At 46.1% G+C, this 20,265-nt stretch overlaps 2 protein-coding genes across 2 annotated transcripts in view; both read right to left on the bottom strand.

The window, feature by feature from the left end:
- brip1 (BRCA1 interacting helicase 1) overlaps window positions 1–3,219 on the bottom strand; it is a 67,487-nt gene extending 64,268 nt beyond the window's left edge. The window contains exons 1-4 of the mRNA XM_072457123.1: window positions 3,130–3,219; window positions 2,489–2,600; window positions 2,062–2,253; window positions 896–1,044 (exon numbers count right to left, since the gene is read on the bottom strand). Of these exons, the coding sequence (XP_072313224.1) occupies window positions 896–1,044; window positions 2,062–2,253; window positions 2,489–2,600; window positions 3,130–3,219 (543 nt within the window). The remainder of the gene's footprint in view (window positions 1–895; window positions 1,045–2,061; window positions 2,254–2,488; window positions 2,601–3,129) is intronic.
- Window positions 3,220–8,211: 4,992 nt separating this feature from the next.
- On the bottom strand, window positions 8,212–18,915 carry LOC140368954 (protein phosphatase 1D-like). The gene is made up of 7 exons (XM_072456130.1): window positions 18,630–18,915; window positions 17,487–17,747; window positions 13,878–14,106; window positions 12,549–12,673; window positions 12,181–12,362; window positions 10,126–10,341; window positions 8,212–8,772 (listed from the first exon to the last, which is right to left on the bottom strand). The coding sequence occupies exons 1-7, from the start codon at window positions 18,886–18,888 to the stop codon at window positions 8,236–8,238; spliced, it is 1,809 nt and encodes a 602-aa protein (XP_072312231.1). The 5' UTR covers window positions 18,889–18,915; the 3' UTR covers window positions 8,212–8,235.
- Between the last annotated feature and the right edge of the window lie 1,350 nt (window positions 18,916–20,265).

Here is a 20,265-nt window from a genome sequence, read left to right as displayed (position 1 = left end):
ACGCTGCTCTGACCACACCCGCTCTGACCACACCCGCTCCAACCACACCCGCTCCACCGCTCTGACCACACCCGCTCTGACCACACCCGCTCTGACCACACCCGCTCTGACCACACCCGCTCCACCGCTCCGACCACACCCGCTCCACCACTCCACCGCTCTGACCACACCCGCTCTGACCACACCCGCTCTGACCACACCCGCTCTGACCACACCCGCTCCACCGCTCCGACCACACCCGCTCCACCACTCCACCGCTCCGACCACACCCGCTCCACCACTCCACCGCTCCGACCACACCACCACTCCACCGCTCCGACCACACCCGCTCCGCCGCTCCGACCACACCCGCTCCGCCGCTCCGACCACACCCGCTCCGCCGCTCCGACCACACCCGCTCCGCCGCTCTGACCACACCGCTTCGCCGCTCTGACCACACCGCTTCGCCGCTCTGACCACACCCGCTTCGCCGCTCTGACCACACCGCTTCGCCGCTCTGACCACACCCGCTTCGCCGCTCTGACCACACCGCTTCGCCGCTCTGACCACTGCCGCTCCACCGCTCTGACCACACCCGCTCCACCGCTCTGACCACACCCGCTCCGACCACACCCGCTCCGCCGCTCTGACCACACCCGCTCCGCCGCTCTGACCACACCCGCTTCGCCGCTCTGACCACACCGCTCCGCCGCTCTGACCACTGCCGCTCCACCGCTCTGACCACACCGCTTCGCCGCTCTGACCACACCCGCTTCGCCGCTCTGACCACACCGCTTCGCCGCTCTGACCACTGCCGCTCCACCGCTCTGACCACACCCGCTCCACCGCTCTGACCACACCCGCTCCGACCACACCCGCTCCACCGCTCTGACCACACCCGCTCCACCAACCTCACCTGGACTTCGGCCGCTCTGATGCGCTTGCGGTCGGGCTGAAAGTCGTCGTCGTTGGGCGCGTCGTGGCTCTGGAGGGACGTCTGCAGTTTATTGGACAAACGCGACGCAATGGAGCGTTTGTCCTGCCGCGAGTCCTCAAGAGCGGACGCTGGAAGGAATTACCCATACAAATAATACAAAGAATACAACTGAGCTTCAAAAAGGGTTAAACGTTTCATAATGTCCATCACAGCCTCAAGTTGTGTTTGTGGAGGTGGAAACTACAGCGAGACACAGGGACAATGGAAGGACACCGAGTTGTCATTATAGAGGACATTATAGCATTTAAATATGATCTAAATATGGTCTAAATATGAGCAGACTTGTGTGTTTGGTTGTTTAAAAAATATTTTTTTTATTCCCTCATATTGAATTATGTTTTTTGATTCAATTGTGTTTCGTCTTGTAAGAAAACAAAGAACTTTCAAAATCGATTTCCTCGACATAAACAAGACGGACGTTTAAAGAAGTCAGAACTCTGCTCCAAAACCACATGTGGCAAGTGTTTCATTTATTTTGAGTTTGTTTTGATCATGATTTTGTCCTTTGTTGAGCCAGAACTACTTCAATCAGAGGAAAGTCCTTTTGGACCTGGAACAGTCCCGTTAGACCTGGTTTGGATCTGGTGGTCCTCTGAAGGCCAAATGGGTGGTACTTAGCGTGAAAAACTGCTCTAATGTAATATTTTTAAAATGTGTTGTATATAAAGTGATATTTTTCCCTTTTGTCCATATGTTCATGTTTTGACAATTGAAACTCAAACAGGACATTTAAAAGTGACATTTAGCACGTTCTGATGCTAAAGCCTGTGAAAATCCCTGCAACGCCCACTCCGGATCCATGCCACGCCCCCTGGAGATCCTTGCCACGCCCCCACATGATCCCTGCCACTCCCCCTCTCGATCCATACCACGCCCCCTGCAGATCCCTGCCATGCCCCCTGCAGATCCCTGTCACGCCCCCTGCAGATCCCTGCCACGCCCCCTGCAGATCCCTGCCACGCCCCCTGCGGATCCCTGTCACGCCCCCTCCGGGTCCCTGCCACGCCCCTTCCCGATCACTGCCACGCTCCCTCCGGATCCCTGCCAAGCCCCCTCCGGATCCCTGCCACGCCCCCCGTGCTCACCTTTGCCATTTTCGTGTGGCGCAGCGTCTTTTACTGGAGACTGGGTCAGGTCGACGACAGGAGGCGGAGCCTGGGGAGGGGTTTGACGGTGGCACCGGCACTTACAGGACGTCTGAGACTTCTTCACGTCTCCTCCGCTCGTCTCACTTTGGCTCTTCTCGTCCTTAGACTGAAGTGACTCCTGAAATTTCACTGTGGAAACAAAACCGGGGACGGGTCACAGGGATGGGTCACTAGGACGGGTCACGGGGACGGGTCACTAGGACGGGTCACGGGGACGGGTCACGGGGACGGGTCACAAGGACGGGTCACATGTCACAGGGACGGATCACAGGGACGGATCACAGGGACGGGTCACAAGGACAGGTCACGGGACAGGTCACCTGGCTGGTGCTTTTAGACCTTAGAGATGGTGCTTTAGACTTACATAACTGGGCGTGCTGCCAGGCCAGGGTGGAGCAGAGCAGGGCCAGACTCTTCCCGCTCCCGGTCGGACTCTCCAGGAGACAGTTCTGACCGTTGTTCAGTCCACGCGCGATCTGACCACGAGAAACACGACAAATACGTCAACAGAAGTCATTTACATACAAGCTTCAAACGTCATGCTACAGTGAGCGTGAACTCTAAAGCCTCTGGGGACAAGGGACTCCTCTGGGGACAAGGGACTCCTCTGGGGACAAGGGACTCCTCTTTTTTTGCCTTTTGATATCGTACTTTCTCTGGATTTTCATCAAAATATTATCATGACGAGCTTAATTTTGACAGTTTCATGACCTTAAAGCAGAACTAAGTCACATTTTTGCCTCATTAAACGTCTTTGTAAGTGTCTGTCGTCGCCCCCTGCTGTCTCGGAGCAGAAAACCACCCAACATCACTTTGAGGAAAACTCTCCTGAGAAACCTTGGTGCTTCTTTTCCATATTTACCAACGTTAAAAGTTTTTTAAGTAATTGGACAATTTTATTACGACAAAGAAAGAGAAAGTCTGTTTTTTGACAGTGTATTTCCACACGTGAGCTGCAGGGGGAGCTCTCACCCGTATAAGTACAGTATTTGTGTATGTACTCACAGAATTCATCATGGCGAGTTGAGAAGGATACGCTTTACAGGGGAAGTGGATCTTCACTCCTCCGATGGTGTACTCCACCGGAGACGCCATGGCTGAGAAAGTCAAATGAGACGTTATTATTTAGTAGTGAGGAAAACAAACAAACAACAAACAAACAAAGTACTTCAAAGCTGATCTCACAGGTTAAAGGGACAAATATTAGGCATTATTTGTATTGTTCTCAGTATTATGATGGATTCCCAGGTGGTGCATGTATGTTCATGAACACGGTGGTGGAGTGGTTAAGACGCAGCACATATGCCAGGCTCTGTCCCGACCGACTTTGCATCTTCAAAACAATGTTCACCATTTAAATGTGGATGAACCGCCCACAATGGGAGGAGGAGACTGCAGCGTGTCATCCTGTTACTTCATTATAATATTACTCAAAAGAACACAAATAACTCTGGAAGGATCAAATTAATATTATAATTTTGTCAGTAAATTCACTGTAAATATTTGTCATTAGAACAAGGTCTGGAGAAGAAACTCTAAACTGTTTACTTCAGTACTCAGATTTTCACATGAATTAATTTCCTATTTAAGCCGTTTTTGTACTAAACCAGGGCTAAAACAGGACTAAACCGGGGCTAAACCGGGGCTAAACCTGGACTAAACCAGGGCAAAACCAGGACTAAGACAGTACTAAAACAGGACTAAAACGGGACTAAACCGGGACATTAGAACACGGTCTGAAGTAGAAACTCTAAACTGTTTACTGTACTACAGTACTCGGCTTTTCATCTAAATTACTTTCCTATTTAAGCTGGGGGGTTTTTATGTCTATGACAATGCAAAGAGCAACAACGTGAGATTCTGTTAGATTTGTTATGTCCCGGGTTGTTATTATTATTATCATATTTAGAATATTGTTGTCATAAATGGGAAACACTGAGTGTTTATGTCTTGTTTTTTGTTGCGTCTTGTCAAAATATGCTCATGTTTAAGCCGTTTTTGGTGTAAATATTCCTGATCTATGAACCCTGTACCTGCTGTCATGACGTCTTTTATACATAAACTACTACAAACAAACACATATTAACGACACGGAAGCGGTTCATGTCCAAGAACTACACGGCCGGAAGTATACGTGTGTTTCATGTATGTTCATCATAACATGCCAAGTCAACACACGTGACAACAATATCGAATAACTTCATCCACCAAAATTACGTTGTTAAGCTTAAGCCAACTTTTAACACAATTTGGCACACGAAAATAATACTTTCAGAGTGTTTTTGTCTCAATCTGCCAAACGTTTAATGCATTTGTTGTGAAAAACTAGCATCACTTTTCTCCAGTTTTGACGTGCTTTACGTTAGCACACGTCACTTTGAGGTAAAATCCCGGTGAAATGTTGAAATTGAGGCTTTGTAAAGTTGTGTAAAGCTTCTCTCGCGTTATACTCACCTAAAGCGTGCTCACTTTCATGCACTTTTGTCAGTAAACGCGTGTTTTAACGCCACATTCTCGTTCCCGCTCAGAAAAATCAGGGGGAAAACGTGACACATGAAACCGGAGATGGTTCTGAGCTCTGATTTGCCTAGAGCAAGTCACGGGACCAAAGGGAACCAATCAGAGAAATGTAAACTCTTTGCGTCATTTATAGTATATTATTGTCACATTTTTATTGTTTTTGTTACATTTTTGATGCTATTAAACTTAAAGCCTCATTAAAAAAGTATTTATGTGTTTTTTATCAGTATTATTTAACTATCTATATATATTTGTTAACATTAAAAACATGACTACATTTTTATTTGTTTACATCATCATCTGTATGCTCTAAATAATATCGGGATATTTATTTTAATATTCACAAATGCCTAATATACAACATGTTACAACAAAATACTATCATTAAACTTATTGTGGTCAAATTAATATAAAGTAAACTGTTATTACTAATCGTACATTAATTCTGTAACTATAAATGATTTACACTAATACTACTACACTGGATTATAATATGAATTAAAAATGTCCACTTTTAGTCTTGTCTCCACATGTATTTTATTAATAAGGCAGTTTCCATAAATGTGGCTGGACATTTACGCTGTACAAACTTTACAAAGTCCATGCGCTTTTCCGTCAAAAACAGAGACAACAAAAGACAAACAGTTCAAACAAAGAAACACCTAAAAGAGAACCAACGGCTTCAATTGCACTTAAAAAATCAGATCAGAGCAGGAGCGAGGCCATTTAGGGTACGCTCACTCTTGGGACTAAACCAGGGCTAAACTGTGACTAAACCAGAACTAAACCTGGACTAGAGCTGGGTTAAAATAATCGATTTTCCAATTTTTAATCAATTCGCATATTAATGACCGATTATCGATTCATACGTCCAATGATCAATTTTTATTTTTAAAAAAAATGAAAATTCTTTTCTACATTTCCCTCAGTGAACTTCAATCTACCTTCAAGAAAGATAATTCAGGACTCCTGGATGATCTTTCTTGAAGGTAGATTGACCCTTAACCTTTTCATCAGTCTTCCATCAGTAACTACCAATACTTGTAAGATTTGCTGTTTAATATTGATATAATACTAGTTTGAATATGTTGCTTCTCTACACAGTCATGAAGTGAAGGAAACGGTTCAAATACATTTTTCATTTTTAATAACATTAACCCCCGGATCAAATCGGATCGAATCGGAAATCAGATCGAAATCGGAGCGAATCGGATGGGATCTGAGAAATCGGAAAAAAACGATTTTGAAACGTAAAAATCGGAATCGAATCGATTCTTGAAATTTGAATCGAAACCCAGCTCTAACCTGGACTAAACCAGGGCTAGTTTAGGGCCCTAGTTTAGCCCAGGACTAAACCTGGGCTAAACTGGGACTAAAACAGAACTAAACCTGGGCTAAACCATGACTAAATCTGGACTAAACTTGGGCTAAACCAGGGCAAAACCTGGACTAAACCGGGATTAAACTAGGGCTAAACCTGGGCTAAACTGGTACTAAACCAGAGCTAAACTTGGGCTAAACCATGACTAAATCTGGACTATACCAGGGCTAAACCAGGACTAAACCTGGGCTAAACCATGACTAAATCTGGACTATACCAGGGCTAAACCAGGACTAAACCTGGGCTAAACCATGACTAAATTTGGACAATACCAGGACTAAACCTGGGCTTAACCAGGACTATTCCAGGACTAAACCAGGGCTAAACCTGGGCTAAACCAGGACTAAACCTGGGCTAAACCATGACTAAATTTGGACAATACCAGGACTAAACCTGGGCTAAACCAGGACTATTCCAGGACTAAACCTGGGCTGAACCGGGAGACTCAAATGAAACATAAATAATGAACGATACAGAAAGAGTTTAAATCAAGCGTCACATTTGAATAATAAACAAACACATGATAAAAAGCTACACAAACATTAGATCTTTCCATCGTCACAAACTGTCGCTGGTTTCGACCGTAGCAGCTTTAAACAGACGACATTTCAAACATCACAGACGGCGATGTGCGAGGTACAAACCAAAGTGTTTCCTGTACAACAAAAGGAGTATAAAAATATAGACATTTGTCATAAAACCAACTACTCAAGGTTATAAAATCCATATAATTTACGTTATTTTTTTCAACAAAAAAACATTTAAAAATAAGATAAAAGGTTCCACTTAAGCTAAACTGACAAACAAATATGTGGATATAGGTTTTCTTTCATTGCGCCCCCTGCTGGTGCTTTTTTGAATGAGTAATGCACGATAAAGGACCTCTAAATGTAATACAAGAACAAACAGAGACAAAGTACAAAGAGTACAACAAAGCAGGTTTAGTGGTTTCAAAATGAGATCCAATTCTGACAATTTGCCTTGAAACGGACTTAAACGTGATTTATTATTATTATATATTTTCCTTTGTGTCGTTTTTAGTCCAGAAAAGCCAATCTCTAGCAGATATTCAAGTACTTTAGATTAAAAAACATTGAATAAAATGGAATACAATTGTGGTAAATATGGAACAAACAAGTAAGTTTTAAATAATTATTAATATAAAACCAATTCAAATAAATGAACTCAACATTTTAACTTAAAAATTGACCTGATGCACAAGTGATTCTAAAAACCTGGATCATTATTTAGATGACTTTGCTTTAAAACCAGATAAAACAACATAAATGCTACCTCAAACTGCCACCATTGCAAAGAAATATAATATATACATATACATACACACCCACATGAGTAAAACTGTTATTTAATCTGGAGTTTAGTCTTATTTATTCCATTTGTTGCAAGAAAGCAATAAACTAAATACATTTAAAATTAGAATAGTCACAATTTTGGAAAAAGCTTGATACTGTAATGGGCCATCGGCCTCCTATTGTAACCTGCCCCTCCCTCCTCACGGAGTACCTGATTAGCAGAATGCCCCGGGCATCTACGGCTCCGGGGATTCACAACAGGCCGTTTAGTCTTACTAGGTGGCGCTCTTGGAGACATCGCTGACTCTTTTTCAAGTCTTAAAACGCCACGTCACATTTAAGAACAGCCTCCAGAACTGTCTTTGAACAACAAATGTCTTTGAACAACAAATGCTCAACAAATTAATAAATAATAAAACACAGAATGTTATTTTTTACCACAAAATAACATTAGTTTCTCTAGAACAGTGTCTAATGTCACGAAGCATTAAACAATCATTAGTATTTTATATTGAGACTTTTTAAATAAGAAAATAGAGGCTGAAATATGGCGACTGAAGGGAATTTAAAGTGTATTATTGACCAAAGCCAGAAATAATTTATTCTTTTTTGACATTTTGATGTAATCTTTGTAAAAATTATGATAAAAAATGACGATTATTGACAAACAACAACAAATCATCGACTCATTGAAGAAGTACCTTTTTTGCAGTGCATCATGTGATTCATTTTGACTAATATATATATATATATATATATATATATATATATATATATATATATATATATATATATATATATATATATATATATATATATATATATATATATATATATATATATAAATAATAATAGATATTAGTTTTTCGCAGTGAACTCTCAAAGGAAGCGTTCCTCTCAGCAGACGCACACCGTGGCCTTGTGCAGAATGCCTGAAACGCCGCTCTGGTCTTTGGATTTCTCCTCTGGATTGTGCGGCGACAGCGGCGTCCGCTCGACCGTCCGGCGCTTGGCCGGTTTGGGCGAGCGGTCGGGCGACTCTGTGCCGTCACCTAGTTTGGTCCGTTTGGCGGGGGGAGGCGTGCGGGGTTTGGGTCCGGCCCGGTCCGACCACAAGGAGGGCGGGGACGAGGGCGGAGATGAGGGCGGGGATGAGGCTGAGGGCGGAGATGAGGGCGGAGACGAGGGCTGTGACGAGGCTGAGGGCGGGGACGAGGGCGGGGACGAGGGTGAGAATGAGGGTGAGAATGAGGGTGAGGGCGGGGACGAGGGCGGGGACGAGGCCGAGGGTGAGAATGAGGGTGAGAATGAGGGCGACGAAGGGAACGAGTGGGTGTAGAAGAGGCTGGTGTCGCCCGAGAGCCCGTCACATCGGTCCAACGACGGCATGAAGTCACAGACAGAGGAGAGGGAGGAGTCTTCATCCACCGACTGCTGCGAAGAGAAGGGAAGACACTGTTACACCTGAGAAGGACGGGCAGGACTCGGTCACATTAGTCACTTTTACTGGGTCACATTTACTCTAGATAAACCTCCTTCTGGTTAAGATCTGGTTTAGACCTAGTTTAGACCTAGTTTAATCCTAGTTTAGACCTGGTTTAGTCCTGGTTTAGTCCTGGTTTAGTCCTGGTTTAGTCCTGGTTTAGTCCTGGTTTAGTCCTGGTTTAGTCCTAGTTTAGTCCTGGTTTAGTCCTGGTTTAGTCCTGGTTTAGACCTGGTTTAGTCCTGGTTTAGTCCTGGTTTAGTCCTGGTTTAGTCCTGGTTTAGTCCTGGTTTAGACCTAGTTTAGTCCTGGTTCAGTCCTGGTTCAGTCCTGGTTCAGTCCTGGTTCAGTCCTGGTTCAGTCCTGGTTTAGTCCTGGTTCAGTCCTGGTTCAGACCTGGTTTAGTCCTGGTTTAGTCCTGGTTCAGTCCTGGTTCAGACCTGGTTTAGTCCTGGTTTAGTCCTGGTTTAGTCCTAGTTTAGACCTAGTTTAGACCTAGTTTAGACCTAGTTTAGACCTGGTTCAGTCCTGGTTCAGTCCTGGTTCAGTCCTGGTTCAGACCTGGTTTAGTCCTGGTTTAGTCCTGGTTCAGTCCTGGTTCAGACCTGGTTTAGTCCTGGTTTAGTCCTGGTTTAGTCCTGGTTTAGACCTGGTTTAGTCCTAGTTTAGACCTAGTTTAGTCCTGGTTTAGACCTGGTTTAGTCCTGGTTTAGTCCTGGTTTAGTCCTGGTTTAGTCCTGGTTTAGTCCTAGTTTAGACCTAGTTTAGTCCTGGTTCAGTCCTGGTTCAGTCCTGGTTCAGTCCTGGTTCAGTCCTGGTTCAGTCCTGGTTCAGTCCTGGTTTAGTCCTGGTTTAGTCCTGGTTCAGTCCTGGTTCAGACCTGGTTTAGTCCTGGTTTAGTCCTGGTTCAGTCCTGGTTCAGACCTGGTTTAGTCCTGGTTTAGTCCTGGTTTAGACCTAGTTTAGACCTAGTTTAGACCTAGTTTAGACCTGGTTCAGTCCTGGTTCAGTCCTGGTTCAGTCCTGGTTCAGACCTGGTTTAGTCCTGGTTTAGTCCTGGTTCAGTCCTGGTTCAGACCTGGTTTAGTCCTGGTTTAGACCTGGTTTAGACCTGGTTCAGACCTGGTTTAGTCCTGGTTTAGTCCTGGTTCAGACCTGGTTCAGTCCTGGTTCAGTCCTGGTTCAGACCTGGTTTAGACCTGGTTTAGACCTGGTTTAGACCTGGTTTAGTCCTGGTTCTAGAGGGTCACTGACACAAATGCAAACACACAGTGACACACGTATTGCGGGCGTGGCTGGTGCACCTGTTGCAGCGGCGTGTGCGCTCTGGGCCGGCGCCCGCTGTGGCTGTGGCTCAGGTCCAGCAGAACCTCGTCGCGGCTCAGAGCGGCGTGTTCTGACCCGGGGCAGGTCAGACTGACGACGATAGCGCTGGTGTTATCGGCCCGGAGCATCCGCTGCCTCCAGCGCAGCAGCGACAGAGACACGAGCTGGCGGGCGCTGGACACGCTGCGCACCGACTGAAGAAGAGCAAACCACTCTCACTTATTCTTGTAGCTCATCGCTTCAGATAAACTAGATTAGACTTAAACATGTTAACGTTTGAGACGACATTCAAACATTTCCATCAAGTTACCTCTGGCACTCACTTTGCCCTTGTGTGTGAAGCGGGCACTCACCTCGCCCTTGTGTGAAGCGGGCACTCACTTTGCCCTTGTGTGTTAAGCGGGCACTCACTTTGCCCTTGTGTGAAGCGGGCACTCACCTCGCCCTTGTGTGTGAAGCGGGCACTCACCTCGCCCTTGTGTGAAGCGGGCACTCACCTTGCCCTTGTGTGAAGCGGGCACTCACCTCGCCCTTGTGTGAAGCGGGCACTCACCTCGCCCTTGTGTGAAGCGGGCACTCACAGCGGGCACTCACCTCGCCCTTGTGTGAAGCGGGCACTCACTTTGCCCTTGTGTGTGAAGCGGGCACTCACTTTGCCCTTGTGTGAAGCGGGCACTCACCTCGCCCTTGTGTGTGAAGCGGGCACTCACTTTGCCCTTGTGTGTGAAGCGGGCACTCACCTCGCCCTTGTGTGTGAAGCGGGCACTCACCTCGCCCTTGTGTGAAGCGGGCACTCACTTTGCCCTTGTGTGTGAAGCGGGCACTCACCTCGCCCTTGTGTGTGAAGCGGGCACTCACCTCGCCCTTGTGTGTGAAGCGGGCACTCACCTCGCCCTTGTGTGTGAAGCGGGCACTCACCTCGCCCTTGTGTGTGAAGCGGGCACTCACCTCGCCCTTGTGTGAAGCGGGCACTCACCTTGCCCTTGTGTGAAGCGGGCACTCACCTCGCCCTTGTGTGAAGCGGGCACTCACCTCGCCCTTGTGTGAAGCGGGCACTCACCTCGCCCTTGTGTGTGAAGCGGGCACTCACTTTGCCCTTGTGTGTGAAGCGGGCACTCACTTTGCCCTTGTGTGTGAAGCGGGCACTCACCTCGCCCTTGTGTGTGAAGCGGGCACTCACCTCGCCCTTGTGTGTGAAGCGGGCACTCACCTCGCCCTTGTGTGAAGCGGGCACTCACTTTGCCCTTGTGTGTGAAGCGGGCACTCACTTTGCCCTTGTGTGTGAAGCGGGCACTCACCTCGCCCTTGTGTGTGAAGCGGGCACTCACCTCGCCCTTGTGTGAAGCGGGCACTCACCTTGCCCTTGTGTGAAGCGGGCACTCACCTCGCCCTTGTGTGAAGCGGGCACTCACCTCGCCCTTGTGTGAAGCGGGCACTCACTTTGCCCTTGTGTGTGAAGCGGGCACTCACCTCGCCCTTGTGCGAAGCGGGCACTCACCTCGCCCTTGTGTGTGAAGCGGGCACTCACCTCGCCCTTGTGCGAAGCGGGCACTCACCTCGCCCTTGTGTGAAGCGGGCACTCACTTTGCCCTTGTGTGTGAAGCGGGCACTCACTTTGCCCTTGTGTGTGAAGCGGGCACTCACCTCGCCCTTGTGTGTGAAGCGGGCACTCACCTCGCCCTTGTGTGAAGCGGGCACTCACCTTGCCCTTGTGTGAAGCGGGCACTCACCTCGCCCTTGTGTGAAGCGGGCACTCACCTCGCCCTTGTGTGAAGCGGGCACTCACAGCGGGCACTCACCTCGCCCTTGTGTGAAGCGGGCACTCACTTTGCCCTTGTGTGTGAAGCGGGCACTCACTTTGCCCTTGTGTGTGAAGCGGGCACTCACCTCGCCCTTGTGTGTGAAGCGGGCACTCACCTCGCCCTTGTGTGAAGCGGGCACTCACTTTGCCCTTGTGTGTGAAGCGGGCACTCACCTCGCCCTTGTGTGTGAAGCGGGCACTCACCTCGCCCTTGTGTGAAGCGGGCACTCACCTTGCCCTTGTCGTGGATGTGGCACATGGTCACTGCCTCTTGTGGTGGCACCATGTTCCAGAGCCCGTCACTGGCCAGGATGATGTAGCGGTGTTTCCTCGGGTCCAGAACCACCACGCTGGTGTCGGGTTCAGGAGAGACCACGAACTCACCACTGAAGAAGTCATAACTCCACAGGTCGCCTGCAACAATGTCCACGCAAGGGTTAAAAACACTGCACAACAGGGGCACGGGGTCACTTTCACTGGGTCACCAATAACCCTGAAGAATCGTGAAGAATGGTGAATAGTCGTGAATGATGGTGAATAGTCGTGAATAATGGTGCAGTTCTCACAGTAATGGTCATGCTCACAATAGAGGCGGCTCACCTAAAGCTCGGGCCACAGCGAGGAAGGGAATCTGGTCTATGACGGTGCTGCGTCGCACGGGGCCGTTGTGTGTGAGCCTCGGCCTCTTCCACACCACACGGTTCACTCCAGACTTCTTCATCACACTGTCCACACAACACACAACAGACGTGTTCACACATCACAACAGACGTGTTCACACATCACAACAGACGTGTTTACACATCACAACAGACGTGTACACAACAGACGTGTTCACACGTCACAACAGACGTGTTCACACGTCACAACAGACGTGTTCACACGTCACAACAGACGTGTACACACGTCACAACAGACGTGTACACACGTCACAACAGACGTGTTCACACGTCACAACAGACGTGTACACACGTCACAACAGACGTGTACACACATCACAACAGACGTGTTCACACATCACAACAGACGTGTTTACACATCACAACAGACGTGTTTACACGTCACAACAGACGTGTACACACGTCACAACAGACGTGTTCACACGTCCCAACAGACGTGTACACACGTCACAACAGACGTGTACACACGTCACAACAGACGTGTTCACACGTCACAACAGACGTGTACACACATGACAACAGACGTGTACACACATGACAACAGACATGTACACACATGACAACAGACGTGTTCACACATGACAACAGACGTGTACACACGTCACAACAGACGTGTGTACACAACACACAACAGACGTGTTCACAACACACAACAGACGTGTACACACATGACAACAGACGTGTTCACACATGACAACAGACGTGTTCACACATGACAACAGAAGTGTACACACATGACAACAGACGTGTACACACATCACAACAGACGTGTACACACATCACAACAGACGTGTTCACACGTCACAACAGACGTGTACACACATGACAACAGACGTGTACACACGTGACAACAGACGTGTACACACATGACAACAGACGTGTACACACGTCACAACAGACGTGTTCACACATGACAACAGACGTGTACACACATGACAACAGACGTGTACACACATGACAACAGACGTGTACACACGTCACAACAGACGTGTACACACGTCACAACAGACGTGTACACACATGACAACAGACGTGTTCACAACAAACAACAGACGTGTACACACATGACAACAGACGTGTACATACATCACAACAGACGTGTTCACACGTCACAACAGACGTGTACACACGTGACAACAGACGTGTTCACACATCACAACAGACGTGTACACAACAGACGTGTTCACACGTCACAACAGACGTGTACACACGTGACAACAGACGTGTTCACACATCACAACAGACGTACCTCCCTCCCAGCCCCTCGATCCGCTCCTTCTCGCGGGGCAGCTCGGGCTTGTGGTCCTGGGTCAGCTCCACGGCTCTGATGAAGGGCACGGAGGGGTCGTCTTGGACCCCGAGGACCACGGCTGAGTCCCCCACGTGGGCCACGTACATGCGGTCGCCCCGGATCACCACCACGCTCGCCGTCGTGCCCGACGTGCTGGGCAAACCCGTCAGAGTCTTGGGCCACTCGGCTGCAACAGAGACAGAGTTTGTCCAGGTTTATGCTCAAGCGACACAAGAGATATGCCAATTATTATTACAAGAATTCACAATATTCTTTTTTTAGTTTACGGCTTTGATAGACAAAATAGACTGACATTCTCAATTATGTGTGTGTTTTAACCATCATTTAGGTATTGAGTCTGTTCCTTAACAACATTTAGTGATTATTGTGAAAGGTCTACATATCATAGCAATTAGATTTGCAATTTATCTTTGAATATAATCAGCCTTTAACCCTGTTTTCACATTGTTCCTCGTCACAAACTGCAGCACATTTAGCTTCATCCACAGTTTGATGAATCCAGGTCAGAAAGTCCTTCATCAGCTTCATCAGGAAGTCTAATATTAAACTTTTGTAATTCCCTCTGAGGCCAGTAGATGGAGCCACAAATCAGTTAGTTCCAAGGGAAACAGCAGCGATCATTTTGGTTTTACAGGTGGTTTTAGTTCTCAAACGTGACATTCCAAACTAAAGCCAGTTTAAAGGCTGATAAAACGCACTGAACACATTTATATTTCAGATTTGACTCAAAGTTTTGCCCGTTTGTCCCAGTTTGACCGTTTGTGAAAAGTTTATAATTGTACTTCCTGGTTGGACGTGAGCACAGATATGACACAGGTAGAGGTGATGTCACAGCTGTTACCATAGCAACCAGACTGTAAACAAGAGCCAAACTCCACATAAATGACACAACAGTTCTGATCTGACACAATAAGACCATAAAACACCTTTATTTAGTCCAACCATGGTTTAAACTGTCTCTGTGTCGCACACTGATGACATCACAGAGGAACTCAGCTTGACTCTTATTTTCAACATTTCATCGCAAATTGCAACTTAACGGATGTAAAACTGTGATAAATATTTATCACAGGTTCTTTTCACCAAACTAAGTCAGAATTAGAAAAACAGGAGAAGAGTCATATGGCACTTTAAAGGCTAATAACGATAGAAATAATGCATAATATTTGTCCTTCGTCACGATTGTTGTCATGTATTGGTTCTTATTGTTACCTGAATAATCACAATTATCAACTAACCAAATAATCTTGACATCCCTCTGCACGATAAACTTGTTTGTTTTGGTAGTTTTAGTGCACGTGTGCAGTCTCTTTTGTCGTTTTTTAGTTCAGTTTTTTACCATTTCAGCATCAGGTTGTGAGGAAGCGGCTGTGCATTCAATGAAGTGCGTGCGTGTGTGCGCGTGCGTGCGTGTGTGTGCGCGCGTGTGTGCGTGTGTGTGTGTGCGCGTGTGTGTGCGTGTGTGTGTGTGCGTGTGTGCGCGCGTGTGTGTGCGCGTGTGTGTGTGCGTGTGCAGTGGGTTTGTGGATATGTTCAGGCATGTCGACAGTGCAGAGGGCGTGGCCTGTGGTCAAACTGGCTCTGCTCGAGTGGGAGGAGTCAAGAGGGAGGAGTCAACAGCAGATTTGAATGTCCCTCATGTGTCTCTTGTTTAGTTTAGCAGATCAAGATTTCAGACTCAAACGTTAAAGCTCCAGGATGAGTTTAAGTATTTTGCATGAAGCCCATAAAATAGACCTAAATGTAAAGATCTTGATTTTAATGTGTTTTTGTCACATTTAACTTTATTTTGTCTTTCATATAGTTCATTTTCATAAAGCCGCTCACAAACTTGAACAGTCACATGTCAGACCACGAGAAAGAAAGAGAATTAAAGATTTCACAGTTTTTAGTCACAGTGTCAATCATCATAAATAATGGTGACATCCCTAATGAGCACAAAATCAGCTGTAATGAAGTGTAAAACTGCAAGTCATGTCCATGGTCCTGGTTTAGACCTGGTTTAGTCCAGTTTTAGTCCAGTCTTAGTCCTGGTTTAGTCCAGTCTTAGTCCTGGTTTAGGCCTGGTTTAGGCCTGGTTTAGTCCTGGTTTAGTCCTGGTTTAGACCTGGTTTAATCCTGGTTTAGTCCTGGTTTAGTCCTGGTTTAGGCCTGGTTTAGTCCTGGTTTAGGCCTGACATAGATCAGAGATAAGGCAGTGTCTGTATTACAAAGTTCTTTCTTATCAGGGTTTAAAAGTGTGACATCTTCATTTGAATGATGATTAAATAAATCCCAACAAAGGTCATTTATGATAAACAGTAGGTTGTGCACAATGTCCTTTTCAACTTGCATTGAGTAATGAAAGTAACTAATTATCAGGTAAAATAACTATTAAATTACACCAAAAATTTGCCCTTCGCTGCTTATTCAAGTGTAATGTGTCTTATAGTGTCTAATTTAACCTGAAATTCACCAAACGCACCAGAACCAGCGTCGGTTACGAGTGATTCTGCTCCTGACACAAACATTCAGAACAGCTGCCGGAATCTGTTTAACTCCGTGAAATAACGACACGCATCCATGACATCGGCTCTCGTTTCTCGTTCCTAATTATTGGACTGAGATTAACGAAGCTTTGCAGACGGTTTTGTTTTTGGCGTTACCGTTCCACTTGAAACCAGAACAATGTGTTTGGGCCTCAAAACTCCTGCCACGGACACAGTGGATGGATACCTCTGGACCGCACTCTGCACTGACTCATCCAAGACGGCGCCGCTGAGGGCTGCCTCGGCGTTTCGGTGCTCTTTGTTTTAACAATAAAGCCTGGCCCCGCCTCTGTGTGGAGTGGCCCCGCCTCTGTGTGGAGTAGCCCCGCCTCTGTGTGGAGTGTGCTCCAGCTTCTCACCAACTACAAGCCCAGAGCCCCCCCTTCCACAGACGACCGAAAACTGGCCCAGCAACTCAAGCCGAGCACCCTGGACACAGGCTATTTGAGTCACTCCCCTCAGGTAGGAGGCCACTCCCCTCAGGCAGGAGGCCACTCCCCTCAGGCAGGAGGCCACTCCCCTCAGGCAGGAGGCCACTCCCCTCAGGCAGGAGGCCACTCCCCTCAGGCAGGAGGCTCCGGTCCATCTGGACCAGAACCTCCCGCCACATGAAGTTTCTTTCCCTCTGGTGTTGGACTCATGAACATTTCTTAAACATTGTCACTTTAACTATCATTTAATCTCTCACTGTAAATTTGAGTAGTACCTATTTTTTATTTAAATTTTGTTCATCTGATAGCTTATTGTTATGACCTATTCATTGTTCATTGTTTTACCGAACCACCAGGACAAGTTCCTATGTTTTGTGCTTTTGTTCATTGAAGACGCCAATAAACCTTTTTTTATTCTGGCTATTAAAGTCCAGGATTGTATGGATGAAATGTGAGGGACTTTGGACACAATAATAGGCCTTTTCCTGCTTTTTTAGTCTCTCTTTGTTCTACGTTTTACATTTAAAAAAGGGTTACGTTTGTACGAAGCCGCGCGGGGCCAAAGTGGTCCCGGTGTCTGCACTCACGCAGCTTCTTCCACATGGCGTGGTGGCAGGCCACGAAGCCCTTGCGGATGGCGGCGCACACTTCCTGGTCGCAGCCGGACCAGAAGCCGCGCTGTTTCTTCATGAAGTCCCAGAGGTGGGCCCGGGCGAACTGCGCCGCCTCGCCGCCGCCGTGGCCATCAAACACGGCGAAGAACGCCACCGAGCGGCGGGTGGAGGAGCCGCAGGACGGGCCGGAGGACGGGCTTGAGGACGGGCCGGAGGACGGGCTGGCCGGGTCAGCTGAAGGAAAGCACGCATAACACAAGGTTTAGCAGTTTTACAGAGGAGAACCCAACTGTTACGTGAGATATTGAGTGTAAAACGTGTGTATGCAGCGATATTAAGTAAATTTGGAGAATAAAGATTGTGCAATTTACATAAAAATTGGGACGATTAGTGATTTAGAAGCAGAGAATGCACAAGAAACACAACTTTTACAGTGGAGAAAAGACTTAAAACGAGACACAACTCTTCTTTTTGTCAGTTTCCTCTCTAAACGTATTATAAGCGTGAAATTGGAAACGACATTGTCAAATCTGCTGCTGCCTTAAAGTGGCTCCAGCACCAAACTTTACACTCAACTTTGGACTCGTGGACTCAAATGCTTTTGATTTGGACATAAACATTGCAGGAGTCACAGGATTACCACATGTCTAATAACGTACGCTGAGGCTTTTTAAATACATTATAAACCAATTAAAGGTTGACAAAAGCTTCAGGACAGAGAATATTTACAAATGACGTGCATTACAGATGAAAATCAGAAATGGTTTAATCTTGTTTGACATTTTGCTGTAATAATGCTGCAGTCTTTGTTCATGGAAATGTGTTTTAGTGCGTGTTATAGGTTCTGTACCGTCCAGACCACAATTAAAATGATCAAAACACTAGAAATTTGACACACTAACTGCCTTATTCTTACAATGAAAAACGTGTAATACATTGTTTTAACATTCATCCACGTAAACTGCAGCAGAAGTTCTACATATTTATTAATTAAGATCATTTTCTTAATTTATTTTTTCCCCTTTTCACCTGCAGCGTCTCGTCATTTATTGAAAAGTCTGCATTTATTAATCACACACGTGTAAAACAAATAAACATAAACATTGTGTGAGTTACTTGAGCTCGTCCGCGTCTCCGGCGGCGCGGGCTCCGGTGCAGCAGCCGCGTTTGGTTCGCTCTTGTCCGGCGGCGGCGGCGGCGGTGGCGGCGGTGAACCCTCCGCGCTCGGCTCCGCGCTCGGCTCCCCGCACTCGCCCGGCTTCGGCTCGTCTTCGCCGGACTCGGGCTCCACCACCACGTCGGTCACGTCCTCCATGTACTTGCGGCCGCCCTGGTCCGTGGACACGCTCATTCGCAGGCTCAGTCGGTTCTCCATGGCGCGGGTTTGTGCGGGTTTTCGTGGGAAAGCGCGCGCGGGGAGAGAGCGTTCTTTCTCGCAGAGCGGAGTAGTCTCTTTTGTTTTTGTTCGGGCACGTAACGTCACTTCCGCGCGCAACGACGACGAGACGGAGCGGACAGCGCCCTCTAGTGTGCAGGGCCGGGAACATTTTTTTATTTTATTTATTTTATTTATTTTATTTATTTTATTTATTTTATTTATTTTATTTATTTTATTTATTTTAGAACATGCAGTATTTTCAGGAGTTCCTATTAATTTTGTTATTTTTTTTTCTTCAGTTTTTTGAAAAATAGAAACATAAAACAATGACCACGACCACAGAGTAAAACAATAACACATCATAAATAATTATAATAATTCTACGTTGATAAAATAAATAACATATCCAATCCACTTCATTTATATAGCACGATTTATACAACCAGAGGGTTCCAAAGTGCTTCACAGCAAGGTAAAAGACAGGCAAAAATAGGATAAAAGTAATAAAATAAGATATAAAAACAAAATCAAATATAAAATTGAATCAAACAAACACACTAAAATCAATCAACAACAACATCTAGTTAATGTAGTATTTTAATTTTGATCAAATGTCTTCATACAATTGTCATCTCTTTTATTAGCTCTGAAATGTCTATATGTGGACTGCGATTGCTGCCAGTCTTGTCAGAGCCTAGTGACCTCTGCAGACTTTTACCTGCTTTCGACATAAAAAGTCCAACATTTAAGTCCCATTTAGTCCAAAGTTCCTCAAATTTGTTCTTTCTCATCTATTTTAAACCGACTTTTCAGGTTTTGCCAGTTTTTTTCTATTTATTTTTCTTCTCTAGTTTCTGGTCATTTTTGTTCACTCGATTTTGTATAGATTTGTGTAAATATTAGTTTGTGTTGTTTATTTGTGTATTTATGGGCTTAAAAGTAACCAAATACATATTACAATACTAAAAGTAGCCTGTCATGACAGTGACTCTGGTGTGCTGTGTCAAAGCAGGCTTGAAATCAAAAAACAAATAAAAACTTAGAAATTAAATGTTAACAGCAAGTTTTTGTCACTTAGCGAGACCAAAAAACATACTCAAGTAGAATAAAGAGTGTGATTGTACACAACATAAACTCTCTTGCCTTGTCTGGAGTGAACGTGGTTTAAATTTGTCATGTATTTGTCATGTATTACTGTATGTGTGAACCATGATATGAACATGTGACCACATGTGGACACTGATCTGGGACGTGTCCTGTTTCTCTCTGAAATTATGTCCAAACAAAGCCACAGTTTAGAGACATGTGTAAACTCTTGACAACCAATGTTTTCTGCTGAATATTAAACACTTCCTCAGGTGGTTTATTTCTTTA

This window comes from Eucyclogobius newberryi, unplaced genomic scaffold, assembly GCF_026437365.1.
Source record: "Eucyclogobius newberryi isolate DKJ021-1_F unplaced genomic scaffold, fEucNew1.0.hap1 SCAF_10, whole genome shotgun sequence".
In the NCBI taxonomy this organism is placed as follows: Eukaryota; Metazoa; Chordata; class Actinopteri; order Gobiiformes; family Gobiidae; genus Eucyclogobius; species Eucyclogobius newberryi.
The sequence above is the reverse complement of the archived record's forward strand: the minus strand, read 5'-3'. Positions and strand labels throughout refer to the sequence as shown.